Raw genomic sequence first — 15,508 nt, 5'->3', positions numbered from 1 at the left:
CTTGTGGTAGAGTCCGGTGGCAGATTTATTTGAAATTATGGCAGTTGTTGTTGCACAGTTGGACTGTAATCATGCCAATTGGATATATGAAAAGAGCAATCGTCGAGTTTCTTACTGGCTCTTCTCGGTAGGAAGGACATTAATCTACTAATTGATAAATCCACTTGTTTAACGATTCAAAAGCACTTACAAAACTTTACTTGAATAAAAATAGAAAGATGTTTTATTCAAATAAACTAATACAAGCGCTTTCGAATAAAAAATCTTTCTATGATTATTTCTATGCAAGCAGAAATAATATCAAATGGGACAAGTTACATAACATAGGCGATAATTGTTTAATCCCCTCGCGACATTAAACAAAGCATCCACATAATACTACGAGTCAGAAAGAAGTGAAATTACATGACGTCACTGAAGAAAGTGCCCGATGCAGGTGGAGCGCCACAGCCAAGCGAAGACTAGACAACTTTAGGTGGCAGCGGCAGTCCGCGATACACCGGCGTAGCGGGCGCACGGGTACTAGAGTCATGGACAACGGACCCAACTGTATCTCTAGCGTGTGACTATATGTCGTGTGGTGTAAACAATGTCGTTCCGTAGGCTGATCAGCGCCGTTCGATACGCGCGGGAAGCTTTGAACAGAGGCGCCCCTATGGCCGACGGGATCCTGAAATCCCTAATATCAGTTGTAGTTATATGTTGCATCGCGGTTTCTTCCCCCCAAAGTGCATCTGCTAAGCCCTTTGCGTTCACCTTCCCTGCGAGCTGGTCTCTCGCTGGGTTGGTCGGGACGGTGGGCGCGCGATCGGAGGACGCGGAGAGAAGAGAGCCGGGAGTGAAGCCGTACACGGGGCGGAGAGTCAGCAACGAGACTCTCCGTATGATCTACTTCCATGATCAGACAGTTGCTGTAGTGGAACTTGGGGAAGACAAGCTGCTCCTCAACTGCGAGCTCATCGAGACTTAGTGAGTGCTTGTTATCCATATAACTTGTACCCATACAAAAATCAAGTCGATCCGTTGCACCGTTGCAACGTGATTGAAGGACAAACCAACAAACCAATAAACCAACACACAAACACACTTTCACATCAGTACCCTTATTATTCTCTTTGATTTTCCGAGATAAAAAGTAGCCTTGTCCTGCCCCGGGATGCAAGCTACCTCTGTACCAAATTCCATCGAAATCGGTTAAACGGATGGGCCGTGCAAAAGGTAACAGACAGACAGACTGAAAAGTGAAGTGTGTCACTTTCGCATTTATAATATTAGTACCTATGGATTATTATATAAAACACAAAATGTGTTTCTACGGAAATCTAAAGTCAGAAAATCATTTAATTTGTAATCGTTTAGTCAATTAATTTGTAATTTTTAATTAATGAAAACCAATTAAGTACTTAATTAAATATTTTCCAATTAAAAACTTACATCTGCAGTTGGAGATAATTTAAGCAAAATTAAATAAAAAAATTGAAAAATTAATCCCTCTAAAATTAAAAAAAAAAAACATCACATGTATTGGATCTTTCTTATAATATATTCCAAGATACGGAACCCTCGATCCACGAGTCTGACTCGCTCTTAGCTGGTTTTTTTGTACGTAGTAGGTAGAGCTATTGGACCTCTATTTTGACCTTTTGTCAATGCTTTAAGTTATCTATGCAGTAAACACCTTAAAAGGTCCATGCCCCACGGGGACCCGCCGAAAATTTATCCTGTGCCAATTGATGAAATTTCAGCATTGTTTTATCATTTTGAACCTTGTCACTGAAGTTTCAAGAGTTGTAATTGAGTGCACGAGGAGGAAATATGGTTAAACTTTGCACATTTGTCAGTTCGCAAATTTATTGCGGATGTTCGGATTAAGATTGACTGGAAACGACTAGGTGGTTACTAATGTTTAGGAAGTCACTCATGGTACTGATTTTCTAATTCAAAATTTTCCACTTAGTAAGTACGTCCGCCTTTTAATCAGAGGTCGGGGTTCGATCCCGGGCACGCACCTCTAACTTTTCGGAGCTATGTGCGTTTTAAGTAGGTAATTAAATATCACTTGCTTTAACGGTGAAGGAAAACATCGTGAGGAAACCTGCATGCCTGAGAGTTTTTCATAATATTCTCAAAGGTGTGTGAAGTCTACCAATTCGCACATGGCCAGCGTGTTAGACTATGGCCAAAACCCTTCTCACTCTGAGAGGAGACCCGTACTCTGTAGTGAGCCGGCGATGGGTTGATCATGATGAAGTAGGTACTATTACCATTACTACCTAACATTTGATAAAATACATAGGTTACTTAACTATTGCGAAGCCGAGGCAAGTTACTGTTCAGTCAGTGATATGATATACTACTACATATAATAAGTCAATGTTTTCAGTGTTTCATAACCGAAGGGTGCCACCCAAATAAACTCAGCTGTGCGTCCGTCCGTCCGTCCGTCTGTCTGTCTGACAGCGGGCTGTATCTCGTGAACCGTAATGTTGAGGTGGAAAGTTGAAGTTTTCACAGAATGTGTGTTTCTATTGCCACTATAACACTAAATAAGAAAATTTTCAAAATGACCGATGAGCGTAGCGAGACCGATAATTAATCTATGTGGCCGCTATAAAAAAAATCATAAAATATAAAAGTGTTATTTCTTGTACGACGCTACGGAACCCTTCCTGCCCGACCCCAACTCGCACTTGACCGATTTTTAATAGTTAAACGATGTTTCAGTTATTCAACGGAACTGCTTGTCCGTCTTACATAATTACATATCATTTACGGTGGTAGATCCGTTAGTACTATTATAATTAACTTTTCTCTTTATAGTAATTGCTTTTTTTATTCATTATAGGTAAACATTCTATAGCTTGACCACAATCACACCTGATGCAAAGTGATGACTGATGATGTGGCCCAAGATGGGATGCGTTTACCTAGAAGATGCCTATTCACTCTTGTTTTAAAGATACCCGGGTTGTATGCCATGCCATGCGTATGAGGAATGATGACGCAAAACGTTTCGTGCGTGTAGATGCGATGTCGACGACATAAGGATGGAAACTCGCCCGACGTCTTGCGGTTCGGTGGTAAAATGGTGAAGGGGGGACAAGATCGAAAAGTTCCTGAACACACTCTCCGAACCATATCGAACTAGGAACCTTATCGAAGTATTCAGATTTATTAGTGACAGTTCTTAAATTCTTTTTAATACGAAACCATTAAAAAATACTATGAGTTGTAATATTCATAGCAATCATAGCAAATACCGAAAAGTCAAGTCAATTAGTGCTTAGAATTCATTAGATAACTATTTTGTTCTTTTTGTTTTTCGATTAGACGATTGTAAAATTAGCCCTAGAGATCGAGTCGTATCTTATTCGTAATTAACTAGAACTATAGCCTGACCTGAAATATAAAAAAAAACCGGCCAAGTGCGTGGCGGGCCACGCGCAGTGTAGGGTTCCGAAGTCACAATAAACCTCGAAAAACAGATATAACTCCTTAACCTGTGAACCCTACTTAGCCATCCTTTAAATTATAATATATACCTACTACTGCTGTGAATTTTGTCACGTTCCTATATACTACCATTTGACTGAAAGAGGGGGGGGACACATATAAGGGTTCCTTGTTTAGTACGGAACCCTAAAAAAACTTGCTTTGGGGGCGACACTAGTATATAATCTATGGTCACATTCGTTGTACAGTGCGACAAGGCTCTCTTTGCACTTGAATGACATTGACAGGGGGGCGCTGTTGGAAAACAAAGGCTTGTTCAAACAAGAACAAAGGGGACACTTGACGGCAACGTTAGTTCCGATTTTCGCCACGCGCCAAGACAGCCTTGTCGCAATGTAGACTTCAATAGAGCGTAGTCAAAATGAGAAACGACTCTAGAATACAACTATAGTGAAGCCACGTGGCCGGTCACCGCAACGTCCGCTAAATTATTCATTGGACTGTCAGTATCACGTATTGACTTCTCCGACGACGCAGGCAACGGCCGATACTGTCGATACTTCGCCATAATATAGTATATACTTGGTGATGCCCGCGACTTCGTCCGCATGAGTTTCGATGCGTAAGATGCGAGGTCGGCATTCCAACACCTTGGGACCCCAACGTCTATCGGTTGTACAAACTATGTGCCCTGCCCATTGCCACTTCAGCTTCGCAACCCGTTGAGCTATATCGGTTACTCTAGTTCTCCTACGGATCTCCTCATTTCTGATTCGATCACGTAGAGAAACTCCGCACATAGCTCTCTCCATCGCCCGCTGAGTGACTCTGAGCTTTCTTATGAGGCCCATAGTTAGCGACCATGTCTCGGATCCATATGTCATCACTGGCAACACGCACTGTTCGAAGACTTTGGTCTTCAAGCACTGAGGAATTTTGGACAAGAAGACATCTCGAAGCTTCCTGAACGCTGCCCAACCTAATAGGATTCGGCGGTTGACCTCTTTCCCGGTGCAGTGCAGCATTTGAAATCTGTATCGTTCTTGCCCAAGATCACGCCACAGTGAGTCCGCTGTGCTGCATACAGCTGACTGCGATTCTATTTTCTCTATTATATGCAAAGACATCTACATTTATATCGCTACTAGCTGATGCCCGCGACTTCGTCCGCGTGAATCTAGGTTTTTTATAAACGTGGGAACACATTGATTTGCCGGGATAAAAGTAGCCTATGTCCTTCCCCGGGATGTAAGCTAACTTTGTACAAAATTTCATCAGAACCTGTTTAAACTGTTGTGTTGTGAAAAGCTAGCTGTCACAGACAGACACACTTTCGCATTATTTTATAATATTAGTATGGAATACGGAACGCGAAATAGGTATGTACTTACTCCTCCAGGATGCACTATAACTGATTTTGCCCGCGACTTCTTCCACATAGAATAAGGTTATTTAAAAATCCCGTGGGAATTAGCCTACCAGGTTGATTCCATAAAACTTACAGCAATTTTCGTAAACAACGGGGCAGATTCAACACAGGTGGATTCTTTTTGATTAAAAAATATTAAAATGCAAATTGACTGCGCTAACTGGCATACCTATACCTACCTATTTAGTTTACATCACGGATAACAGAATACTCAGTGGTTTACATGCATAAAAAACCCGCCAAATGCGAGTCAGACTCGCTCACCGAGGGTCCCGTACTCGGGTATTTTTTTCGACATTTTGCACTATAGATAAAAACTATTATGCATAAAAATAAATTAAAATCTGTTTAAGAATGTTCAGGTGAAGACCTTTCATGTGATACCCCACTTGATATAGTTATCTTACTATGAAAATTGAAAATACTAATTTATTTGTTTAACTCGAGCTTATCTCTTCTCTTAATGGTTATCGAGTACCTTGGTCAAAGAATTAGTTTGGTCATCCAAAGGGGTAATGCTCCCAGCATCTTGGGTACAATGCCTTGCTGCGGTGGTCTCGATGAGGTTTTAGATTTAATTTAATTTATTTTAGTTTTAATTTAATGTTTTTTTTTAACTTTTAATTTAGATAATTGTCTGTTATTATTATACCTTTCAAACTATATAGAATATTGAATGAAATACATAATCTATCACACTATTAATAGGTGAAAGATGTTTGCATGTTTGTGTTTGTGTGAGTATTCCCACGGGATTTTGTAAAACCTAAATCCACGCGGATCAAGTCGCGGACATCAGTTAGACAGATGAACAGAAATTAAAGAAATTAAAATCCATTGATTAATTAAATATTCCAAGTAATTATGTAGTAATTAGTCCCGTTAGAAGTTAGACCGGTCTCCAATCCATACCAACTTCTATTGGGGCACAAGGACGAATTGATTATATGTGCGGTAGCGTACCTACCTACCTATAATTACTCACTATCGATCTTTTTATATTTATACTGACACTGCAGTTTTCATTTCAATCAAAAATAGCACATCACCTTTCTTCTAATTTGATGCGTTTGCAACCTACATAGTAAAATTTAGGTTTATGCCGTAACAGTCTAGTGGTTAAAATATCCGCCTCCTATTCGGGCTTCGATCCTGGGCACGCACCTCTATACAAGTTAGCCCGGTCCCGGGTTTGATTCCTGGCAGGGACAATTTGGGAATTTATAATTTCTAAATTGTTTCTGGTCTAGCCCGGTGAGAGGCTTCTGCCTTGCCTATAGTTACCACCCTACGGGCAAAGGCATGCCGCCAAGCGATTTAGCGTTTCGGTACGTAGTCGTATAGAAACCGATAAGAAGTATGGGTTTAATAAAACTGTCATACTCCTTTCAAGTTAGCCCACTTCCATCTTAGACTGCATCATCACTTACCACCAGGTGAGATCGCAGACTTCACCGATACCACCGAAGGATTCGGAAATAGAAATTTCAACTTTCTATCTATTACGGTTCACGAGATACAGCCCGCTTACAGACAGATACGGATGGACGGACAGCGGATACTTATAGTACTTAGTCTTACGGAACCCTAACAAGGATTTCCATTAAATTTCACATGATCACAGCTATAATAGTACCACAGACCACCACTTATATAGACGCCCAATCGCCAAGCTTAGGCAGTTGCTTAGCAAAGTTGGCCCACGCCCGTTCGGTACGCTCATTCCGCACATTGTCTTGATTACGTGACTTTTGAGTCCATCAGTCACAACAAAGCATTCTCCCCTGTCCCGCGCCAACATTTTAAGATTTCGATTTTAAGAGAATCTGTAGTAGTCACGCTAATCTCCGTGATCTAATGTGTAATGTATATGCGCACTCTTGAGGTTGAATTCTCTGTGAACTGCAGGAACCAAGGCTGTGGCAGGTCAACTAGAATAAAGTGAGGTAAGTAAAAAGCGCATTGAGGTTATTAGATTGTCTAAAGATAGTAATCTGTAGTAGTCACGCTAATCTCCGTGATCTAATGTGTAATGTATATGGCGCACTCTTGAGGTTGAATTCTCTGTGAACTGCAGGAACCAAGGCTGTGGCAGGTCAACTAGAATAAAGTGAGGTAAGGAAAAAGCGCATTGAGGTTATTAGATTGTCTAAAGATAGTAATCTGTAGTAGTCACGCTAATCTCCGTGATCTAATGTGTAATGTAAATGCGCACTCTTGAGGTTGAATTCTCTGTGAACTGCAGGAACCAAGGCTGTGGCAGGTCAACTAGAATAAAGTGAGGTAAGTAAAAAGCGCATTGAGGTTATTAGATTGTCTAAAGATAGTAATCTGTTGTAGTCACGCTAATCTCCGTGATCTAATGTGTAATGTTGGTAATGTGTACACTTTTGCGCACGCGAGGCTATTGTCCGCGAAACGTTCACTTTTGTTTCATCTATTTATTATGAACTGAGCATCGCGTATTCTAACAATGATCTTGACATTGCGTAATGGTTGCCCTGGTTGCCTATTGTTTTCATAGTTTTATGAATTGTATCTTCATGCTATCATAATAAATAAACCGGCCAAGTGCGAGTCAGGCTCGCGCACCGAGGGTTCCGTAGTACAGTCGTATTTTTTCGACACTTTAGAGCCCTCGCCCACGGCGACTTTTTGTAGCGATACAGTAGCGATGCTGTCGCGCGTCCGCATCGATACAGTCGCGAAGCGGTCGCTAGCTGTGTGCCCTCGCCCACGGTCTCAGATTCAGTCGCGATGCAAACGCGATATTGTCGCGCTTCTGTGTCACAAAAATGTTGCACTGATGCTCGGTTCTTTATTCACGAGCCACCCTCCCTCCGTTCTTCCCCCGATGTCATCCGACAAAGTCGCGCGTTTGCATCGATACAGTCACGATGCAGTAGCACGTTGCAAATGCGACTAACACGCGTTAGTAGTGATGCTGACGTGCGTTTAGTAAACGCGCGACAGCATCGCTACAAAAAGTCGCCGTGGGCGAGGGCTCTTAGACGATAAATCAAAAACTATGATTCATAAAAATAAATAAAAAATCGGTTTTAGAATCCACAGGTGGTGCCCTTTCATATGATAACCCACTATACTAATAAAATAAAATACTAATTATTAATTCATGACCACAATTTTTTTTTGTGTGATGTAACCACAAATTCACGGTTTTTAGATTTTTCCCCTAATGTCTACTATAAGGTATGTCTGTATGTATACCTGATTTCATGATTCTAGGTCAACGGGAAATACCCTGTAGGTTTCTTGACAGACAGACAGACGGACGGTGCGAGCCTGACTCGCACTTGGCCGGTTTTTCTTAGTAAACCCCAGTTCGTTGAAGCGTCCAGAGCTCGCGATCATGCGGACTGTAGTTGTAGGTATGTCATGTACAGTAGACAGTAGGTATGTCATCCGCTCACAATACGCACAATCACAATGGCGGGTCGGATGACCGTCCAGCCCAATTGTTCGCCCATCGCTTCCCCGCCGCTCGGCTCAAGAATATTAGACTCAAGTTGCATGCTCAACTCGATGCTCGTAACTGAAAAATGTCTAACGTGGAAGCAATTAATTGAAACAGCTGCGCTATTGCGGGAGGATGACAGTTACAATGCACAATGCCATGATCGCAATCATCTCTGATTGGTTAACGCTCGCTCACTATTGGCTACAATGCATTGTTGCAAAAAGAATCGCACAAATTCAGCCAATCAGAACAATTGAGATTGTAATAATGATTGATGTAGGTTTTAGACAATCGCCCTAGATCTTGCCAGCGCAACCGTCTCATTTCCGAATTGCTTGTAAATTATTCAGGTTCTCACAATTCGTGGTCGATAAAATTGCCTTGAGAAATCAAATTAATAATATCTCTGTCTCTCCGGTCGTTCCTTCATTGCTGAAGGTCGTGGTCCTGGCAAACTGCCCTCGAATGGCTTATCTGTTTCCATCGGCTTCTGTCGGTGGCCATTTTTACAATGTGATAAAATCCACACCTGCTGGACTCGGTCTGTGAGCGGCCTCTCGGTCTTTTGCCCTCAGTGTTGTCCGTCACTATGAGCTTTTCTAAGCTGTCATCCCCCCGCCGTATGATGTGGCCGAAATATGAGAGTAATCGTTGGTAACATATGGAGGATAGTCGAGCAGTGATTCCGAGTTGCGAAAGGATAGACACGTTTGTGTGCTTGGCAGTCCACGGAATCCGTAGCATCGGCCTCCAGCACCACATTTCGAACGCATCTATTCTTTGCCTTTCTCTTGCTTTGATAGTCCATGATAATATCTAAATTAAGTATTATTTTTATTGGTTCGAGCGTATTGGGTATTTCCGTGGGTTGTCAAATAGCATTGCCGACATAGCTCAACGGGTTGTGAAGCTGAAGTGGCAATGGCAGGGCACATAGTTCGTACAACCGATAGACGTTGGGGTTCCAAGGTGCTGGAATGGCGACCTCGCACCAGAAGACGCAGCGTTGGAAGACCCCCCCCACTAGGTGGACGGACAACATCAGTCGCAGGGAGCCGCTGGAATTTAGGCGGTGCAAGACCGTGGCGTGTGGAAGTCCCTACAAGAGACCTATGTCCAACAGTGGACGTCTATTGGATGATGATGATGATGATGATTGCCGTCAGGTTTCGTGTCCACAAGCATAACGTATCACGGAGTCGACAGTAATGTTCATAGTTACTTACCAAAAGTTAAATTGTAAAGGGAAATTCAAGTCACAGTTTAAATCTGAATGTATGAGAAGGCAAGTTCTGAGCAATGACAGCAAAAAATGCATAAATTACTTATATCATGACATGCTAGAAAGTAGCTAGTTTACTGAAGTATAATACCTACAGAGCATTTTCACCTTTTGATATCATCATCTTCATCCAACATCGCCACTGTCTGTCATTCTGTCAGAAAAAGGGCCTTAGACCTTTAGTAAAAAGAATACCCGGCTGTTTGTTGTGGGCTCTTCTCAGACCTGGGCGCGTTTGGAACCCTCGTAGCTTTAGTTTTAAGTTTGCGTAATAATTATCACCACTATATCTTACAAATCCAACAACTGACAATCGAAAAGAGTAGGTAATTTATTACCTATCCATACTTAATATTACAAATGCGAAAGTGTGTCTGTCTGTCTGTCTGCTAGCCTTTCACGGCCCATCCGTTCAACCGATTTTGACGAAAATTGGTGCAGCGATAGCTTGCATCCCGGGGAAGGACATAGGCTACTTTTTATCCCAGGATAAATCAAACAGTTCCCATGGGATTTTCAAAAACCTGAATCCACGTGGACGAAGTCGCGGGCATCATCTAGTTTTGAATAAATCATTTGACTTTGACTTTGACTTTGCCATAATGCACCATTCTGGCCAAGTGCATATTAGCAGATTAACATAATATTATCTCTGAGAACATTATATGGAGAACTATAAGACATACACATTTCCGCGCGATGTTTTCCTTCATTGAAGTTAGTTCCCCCAGGCCACTTGCAAGTTTCTCTTGCAAGTGCAAGAAGATAATCTCTGACAAATAAACGGGTTCGCTAATTTTTTTTTACAGTTTGTTGGTTCAATTATTATTATTAAAATACTAGCTGATGCCCGCGACTTCGTCCACGTGGAATTAGGTTTTTTAAAAATCCCGTGGGAACTCTTTGATTTTCCGGGATAAAAAGTAGCATATGTCACTCTCCAGATCTGTAATAGATATTTATTAAGTTTCTCTTTACAGGTAAGATAATCTTTAACACCTTAGACCGTTTGGTTCTTGTAAAATGTCAGGTCGTTAATAAAACATAATACTCTTTACAGAGCAACGCAAGATCTTTTATTTCACAAGTGTGTTTATAAACATATTATATAATATATCAAAAAATCACGTCAATCCGTAAGTAGGTAATTATTAGGTAACTATCTATACTATCAGCCATAAGTCTTTATTATAAATGCGAAAGTGTGTTTGTTTGCTGGTTTGCAACAACCACAAAAACAACAAACACACTTTCGCATTTATAATAAGGGTACTGATAACCTATCGGAGTGTATAACTAGCAACTGGGCTGTAGTCTGGCGCACTAATACCTTTGCACTTGACATGCTTCGCTAGGCCGCTACTAGCTTGAGTAGCTTCCCTCTGCACGTGACACAACATACAACATACAAGTCATACAACATTACTTTGTTGCGTCTTTACTCTTCGTGAATCGCAATCTTTTTGCTCATTGGGGTCAAGGGTACTGATAAATTCCCAAATTGCCTCAAAAATGAATGAGATCCTCAAAATTCTTTTAAAACACCATTCACAATTGACGGGGTTTGCCATTTTCGAATAACCCTGCATGGCTGTAAACTACGGAACCCTGAAAACTTGCGCGTCTTCGTTTCCTAGACAAGTTTCTAGAAGGATCCATCAGGGCCGGAGGTGGAGGGGGGCAGGGGGGAGGCGCGCGTCATGATTCAATCATTGAACAATTGCTGCTTCGGAATCCGAACCGATACGCGTTATGCAATACGGACGTAATTGCAAAGAAAAAAAAAAGAAAAAAATCGGTCAGAAGTTGTAGTGATTATTGTAATAAAATTGGCAATTTTTGTACGATAAGCCTACGGCCCACGTGGGAGCGGGTGCGTCCTGCGGGGCGACCAGCGTGTAGAACAAACTCTAAATATTTTCAAGAAATTGTAAGGCAGATTTTTGAAAATTCTTCTACCAAGGGGGTTAAATAGGGGATTGAAAGTTTTTATGAAAGTCCGTCGTTTTTCAAGTTATTTCCATGAAAATTGGTATTTGGGTTTACCGTCACACATGAAGAAATACCTACGTGTTTCAGGATTTTTGAAAATTCAACTCCCACGTTGTTTTTCTAAATTCCACCTGAGTGAAGCTTGGGCGAGTCAACTAGTCTTCCAATAAAATATTATAGGAGTTTAGCTTCGTAGTTACGAAAAGAGACAGAATTCATGAATATTCACATATTATACTTATTATGTTTTAAAATGATTCTACTAGCATAATAATGTCATGAGGACGATTCGATGAGCAGCATAAATATTGTTTATACATACATGTTGAGAAATAATATAATCTCATCTAGAGTTTTTTCTGTCCGATTCTTTCCGCTAGTAAGAGCATTACTAGCGTAGATTCGAAAGCAAACCTTTCTTTAATCCGACCAAGCTTTGCTGTGGCTCAGTCTAATATTAATTACATATTCATCATGATCAACCCATCGCTCACTACAGAGCACGGCTCGCCTCTCAGAGTGAGAAGTGTTTTCTCGGGTTAGTCTACCACGCTTCGTTGGCCATGTGCGGGTTGGTAGACTTTACGACACCTTTGAGAACATTATAGAGTTGTGTAAAAATGTATGTCAAGTCAATCCATCGACTACTTTTGGAGTTTAGCGGACACAAAGAAACGGAAGCTTTATTTTTGTTTGGAACTCGATGAGACGAAAAACCGAGACAATCACATACATCTATCGGATCTAGCTTGCGAGAGAATACAATACAATACAATTCTTTATTTGCATAATGTGTGTAGGTAGGTAAGGTGTTAAATCTAATAAACATAGTCCAGCACATTAGCCATGTCGGCGTACAAATATAGTAGAGACTGAGGTAGAATAGGTACATTAACATTATACTATCTAAGAAAACTTAGTAGATATATTGTACTTAAGCCGTTAAATCTATATTTATTGATACAGTTTTAAGCTAAGATAGAAACCAGTGGCGTAACATAACGCTGAGAGTTGAGACGCCTGGCAAAACGCCAAGGTCCCCGAGAACCTCGCTTAGACGTGTTTAATTTATAATATCCATAAGTTTAGACGTTTATTACTTAAACTTGGACATAACTTATGTGGAAATCGCTTACAATTACGTACCTACTTTTTCCCCTTATTACTATTCGTACCAAAAAATTGTAACAATCAGAAGAAAAGGTAGACAGGGAATCATTTATTGGTGGATCTCTACTTATGTGTGAATAAGAACTACCATATTATACGTTCTAAATTAGCAAATATTTTGTATATATCTAAGACTGTATTATCAGTCATCACGTTCCTACTAATATGTTAGATCCTAGTCTGTCTGTCTGCTAGCCTTTCACGGCCCATCCGTTCAACCGATTTTGACGCAATTTGGTACAGCTGAGATAGCTTGCATCCCGGGGCTATTTTTTATTTCGGAAAATTAAAGAGTTCCTACAGGATTTTTAAAAACCTAAATCCACGCGGACGAAGGCGTGGGCATCATTTAGTTACTTTATAAAACAAAGCATGACATGGAAAACGAAGTAAAAAGTGTGTGAATTTATCGATCAACTGAGATATTACCTAAATACGGTATTTGACAACTAGTCAAATCAGTAACTTTTTAACAAACGTCAGAACGCGCACTTGGTTTGCGATATTCTATGAAATACTGGACTGTGACGTCACATCATAATGACGTATTTTTTAGTTTAATCGATAATTTAAAATGGTACCTAATTACTGTTACAACTAACAAAAGAACGTGGATTCTACGTAATTTTGGAAGACTCTTTATTTAATAATCACTGAGAAATACTTTATTTTTGATGTAGTCAAATACCCAATTGTATTCGCAACATGCTGCATGCCTCTCTGTTGCATAACACCGTTCGCAAATTGCTATTATCTGCCCGTTTAGAATCAGACACGTGAGATCGAGACAGACTGAACACTGAAAGGGTTAGAAAGTCGTGGGTAATTAGGTTTTTTAAAAATCTCGTGGGAACTCCTTGATTTTCCGGGATAAAAGTAGCCTATAATGTCACTCTCTAGGTCTTTATCTACGAGTATACCCATGCAAAAAAACACGTCGATCCGTTGCACCGTTGCGACGTGATTGAAGGACAAACCAACAAACCAATAAGAATAAACCAACAAACAAACTGTCGCATTTATAATATGGTTAGGTTAATTTATGTATTACTAGCTGATCCCCGCGGCTTCGCCCGCGTAGATTTAGGTTTTTAAAGATCCCGTATAGCCTATGTCACTCAGGAATAATTTAGCTTTCTACTGGTGAAAGAATTTTTAAAATCGGTTCAGTAGTTCTAAAGATTACCCCCTACAAACAAACTTAACGACATTACCTCTTTATATAATACAACGGGCCGTGCAGCAGAAATCGTAATATTTTAATTTCGCCATAACTTCAAAACCAAACGTCCAATTTTAATCATTCAAAGACCAAATATTATCTCCATAAACTGTTCTTAGTGATGAAATCATTTATTTTGATAAGGATTAATAGCATGAGTAAAATAAACGCGTTTAAATGTAGTCCAAAAAAAATTCAAGATTTTTAAATAAAAAAATGGTTGCTGTGCCTCACTCGACATAGATGGGTATAGTGTGTCGCGGACTTTTTTTGTAGATATTTATAAGATCTACAATTAATTAGAACATTTTATGGTTCTATCTTTTATAGTTTAGGCAGCATACGCAAAATAAGTAACTTTTCTGGTTGATTTTTTACACCTTGTGTCCGAAAAACCCAAATATCTTACGGAACCCTATTTTTTTCCAAAATAAAATATAGCCTATGTTACTCGTGGATAATGTAGCTTTCGAATGGTGAAAGAATTTTTAAAATCGGTCCAGTAGTTTTTGAGCCTATTCAGTACAAACAAACAAACAAACAAAGTTTTCCTCTTTATAATATTATATTAGTGTAGATAATTAGAATTAGAATAGAATAGAATATATTATTTATATTCAAGTAAACTTTTACAAGTACTTTTGAATCGTCAAATAATTTAATTTACCACTGAATCGGGATGCCGTTCTTACCGAGAAGAACCAGCAAGAAACGCGGCGGTTGCTCTTTTCAAATGTTCAAGTTACAATAATGTTACTTATGTCATACTGTAGAAGCAATTGCGGCCCTGCGCATTGCTGTCAAGTCCAAGTCAGATCCATTGGTTTATTTTATATTTTAAAAAAAATATTAGGAATGTTAAATGACTAATATTCCCATTTCCTCTCCAACTAAGCGTCAAGCTTGTGCTAGGAGTAGGTACGACAATAGTGCAACGGGCGGGGTTTGAACCGTCGACCTTTCGGTTTTCAGTCCACTCCTTTACTGGTTGAGCTATTGAGCCTCTTAGTTCTTACATATTCGAAAGCTCCCATCATATCGATTATCCTGACCTATAATTGAAACGAAACTTGTCATAAAAATTAATATTTAAGAAGGTTATAGTTATAACCTCCACTTTTATACGGACATATTACGTGATTCGATTGAACCGAAGTGAATAATTGATGTAAGTACCTACTCACCGGCCAACACAGAACTGATGGTCAAGTACAGTCGACTACTTACTTCCATAAGAATTAAATATTCCGTAAGAATTAGTAAAGAGCCTACAACATGGGTTTTTTACCGACCAGTGGCGGATTTGCAGTCTTGGCCGCCTTAGGCCCTAGGTCATGTAGTACCTAGATTCAAGTCGCCCCTTTCTCAGCACTCATCATAATTATAGACTACATAGTAAATTTAGTGAATTTACTTTATTGCCAACTTTTATCATAACATCAGTGAATTTTTTATCACTATTGGCCGCCCCTAATATCTGGC

The 15,508-nt window shown here is 40.1% G+C and overlaps 1 protein-coding gene across 1 annotated transcript in view; it reads left to right on the top strand.

Annotated features, from left to right (window-relative positions):
* Nucleotides 1–464: 464 nt before the first annotated feature.
* The window catches only part of LOC117988871 (uncharacterized), a 47,393-nt gene continuing 32,349 nt past the window's right edge, over nt 465–15,508 (top strand). Inside the window, exon 1 of the mRNA XM_034976138.2 lies at nt 465–969. Within this exon, the coding sequence (XP_034832029.1) occupies nt 590–969 (380 nt within the window). The 5' untranslated portion in view covers nt 465–589. The remainder of the gene's footprint in view (nt 970–15,508) is intronic.

This window comes from Maniola hyperantus, chromosome 15 (genome assembly GCF_902806685.2).
Source record: "Maniola hyperantus chromosome 15, iAphHyp1.2, whole genome shotgun sequence".
NCBI lineage: Eukaryota > Metazoa > Arthropoda > Insecta > Lepidoptera > Nymphalidae > Maniola > Maniola hyperantus.
Note: the sequence above shows the minus strand (reverse complement) of the source record. Positions and strands in the feature narration are given on the sequence as shown.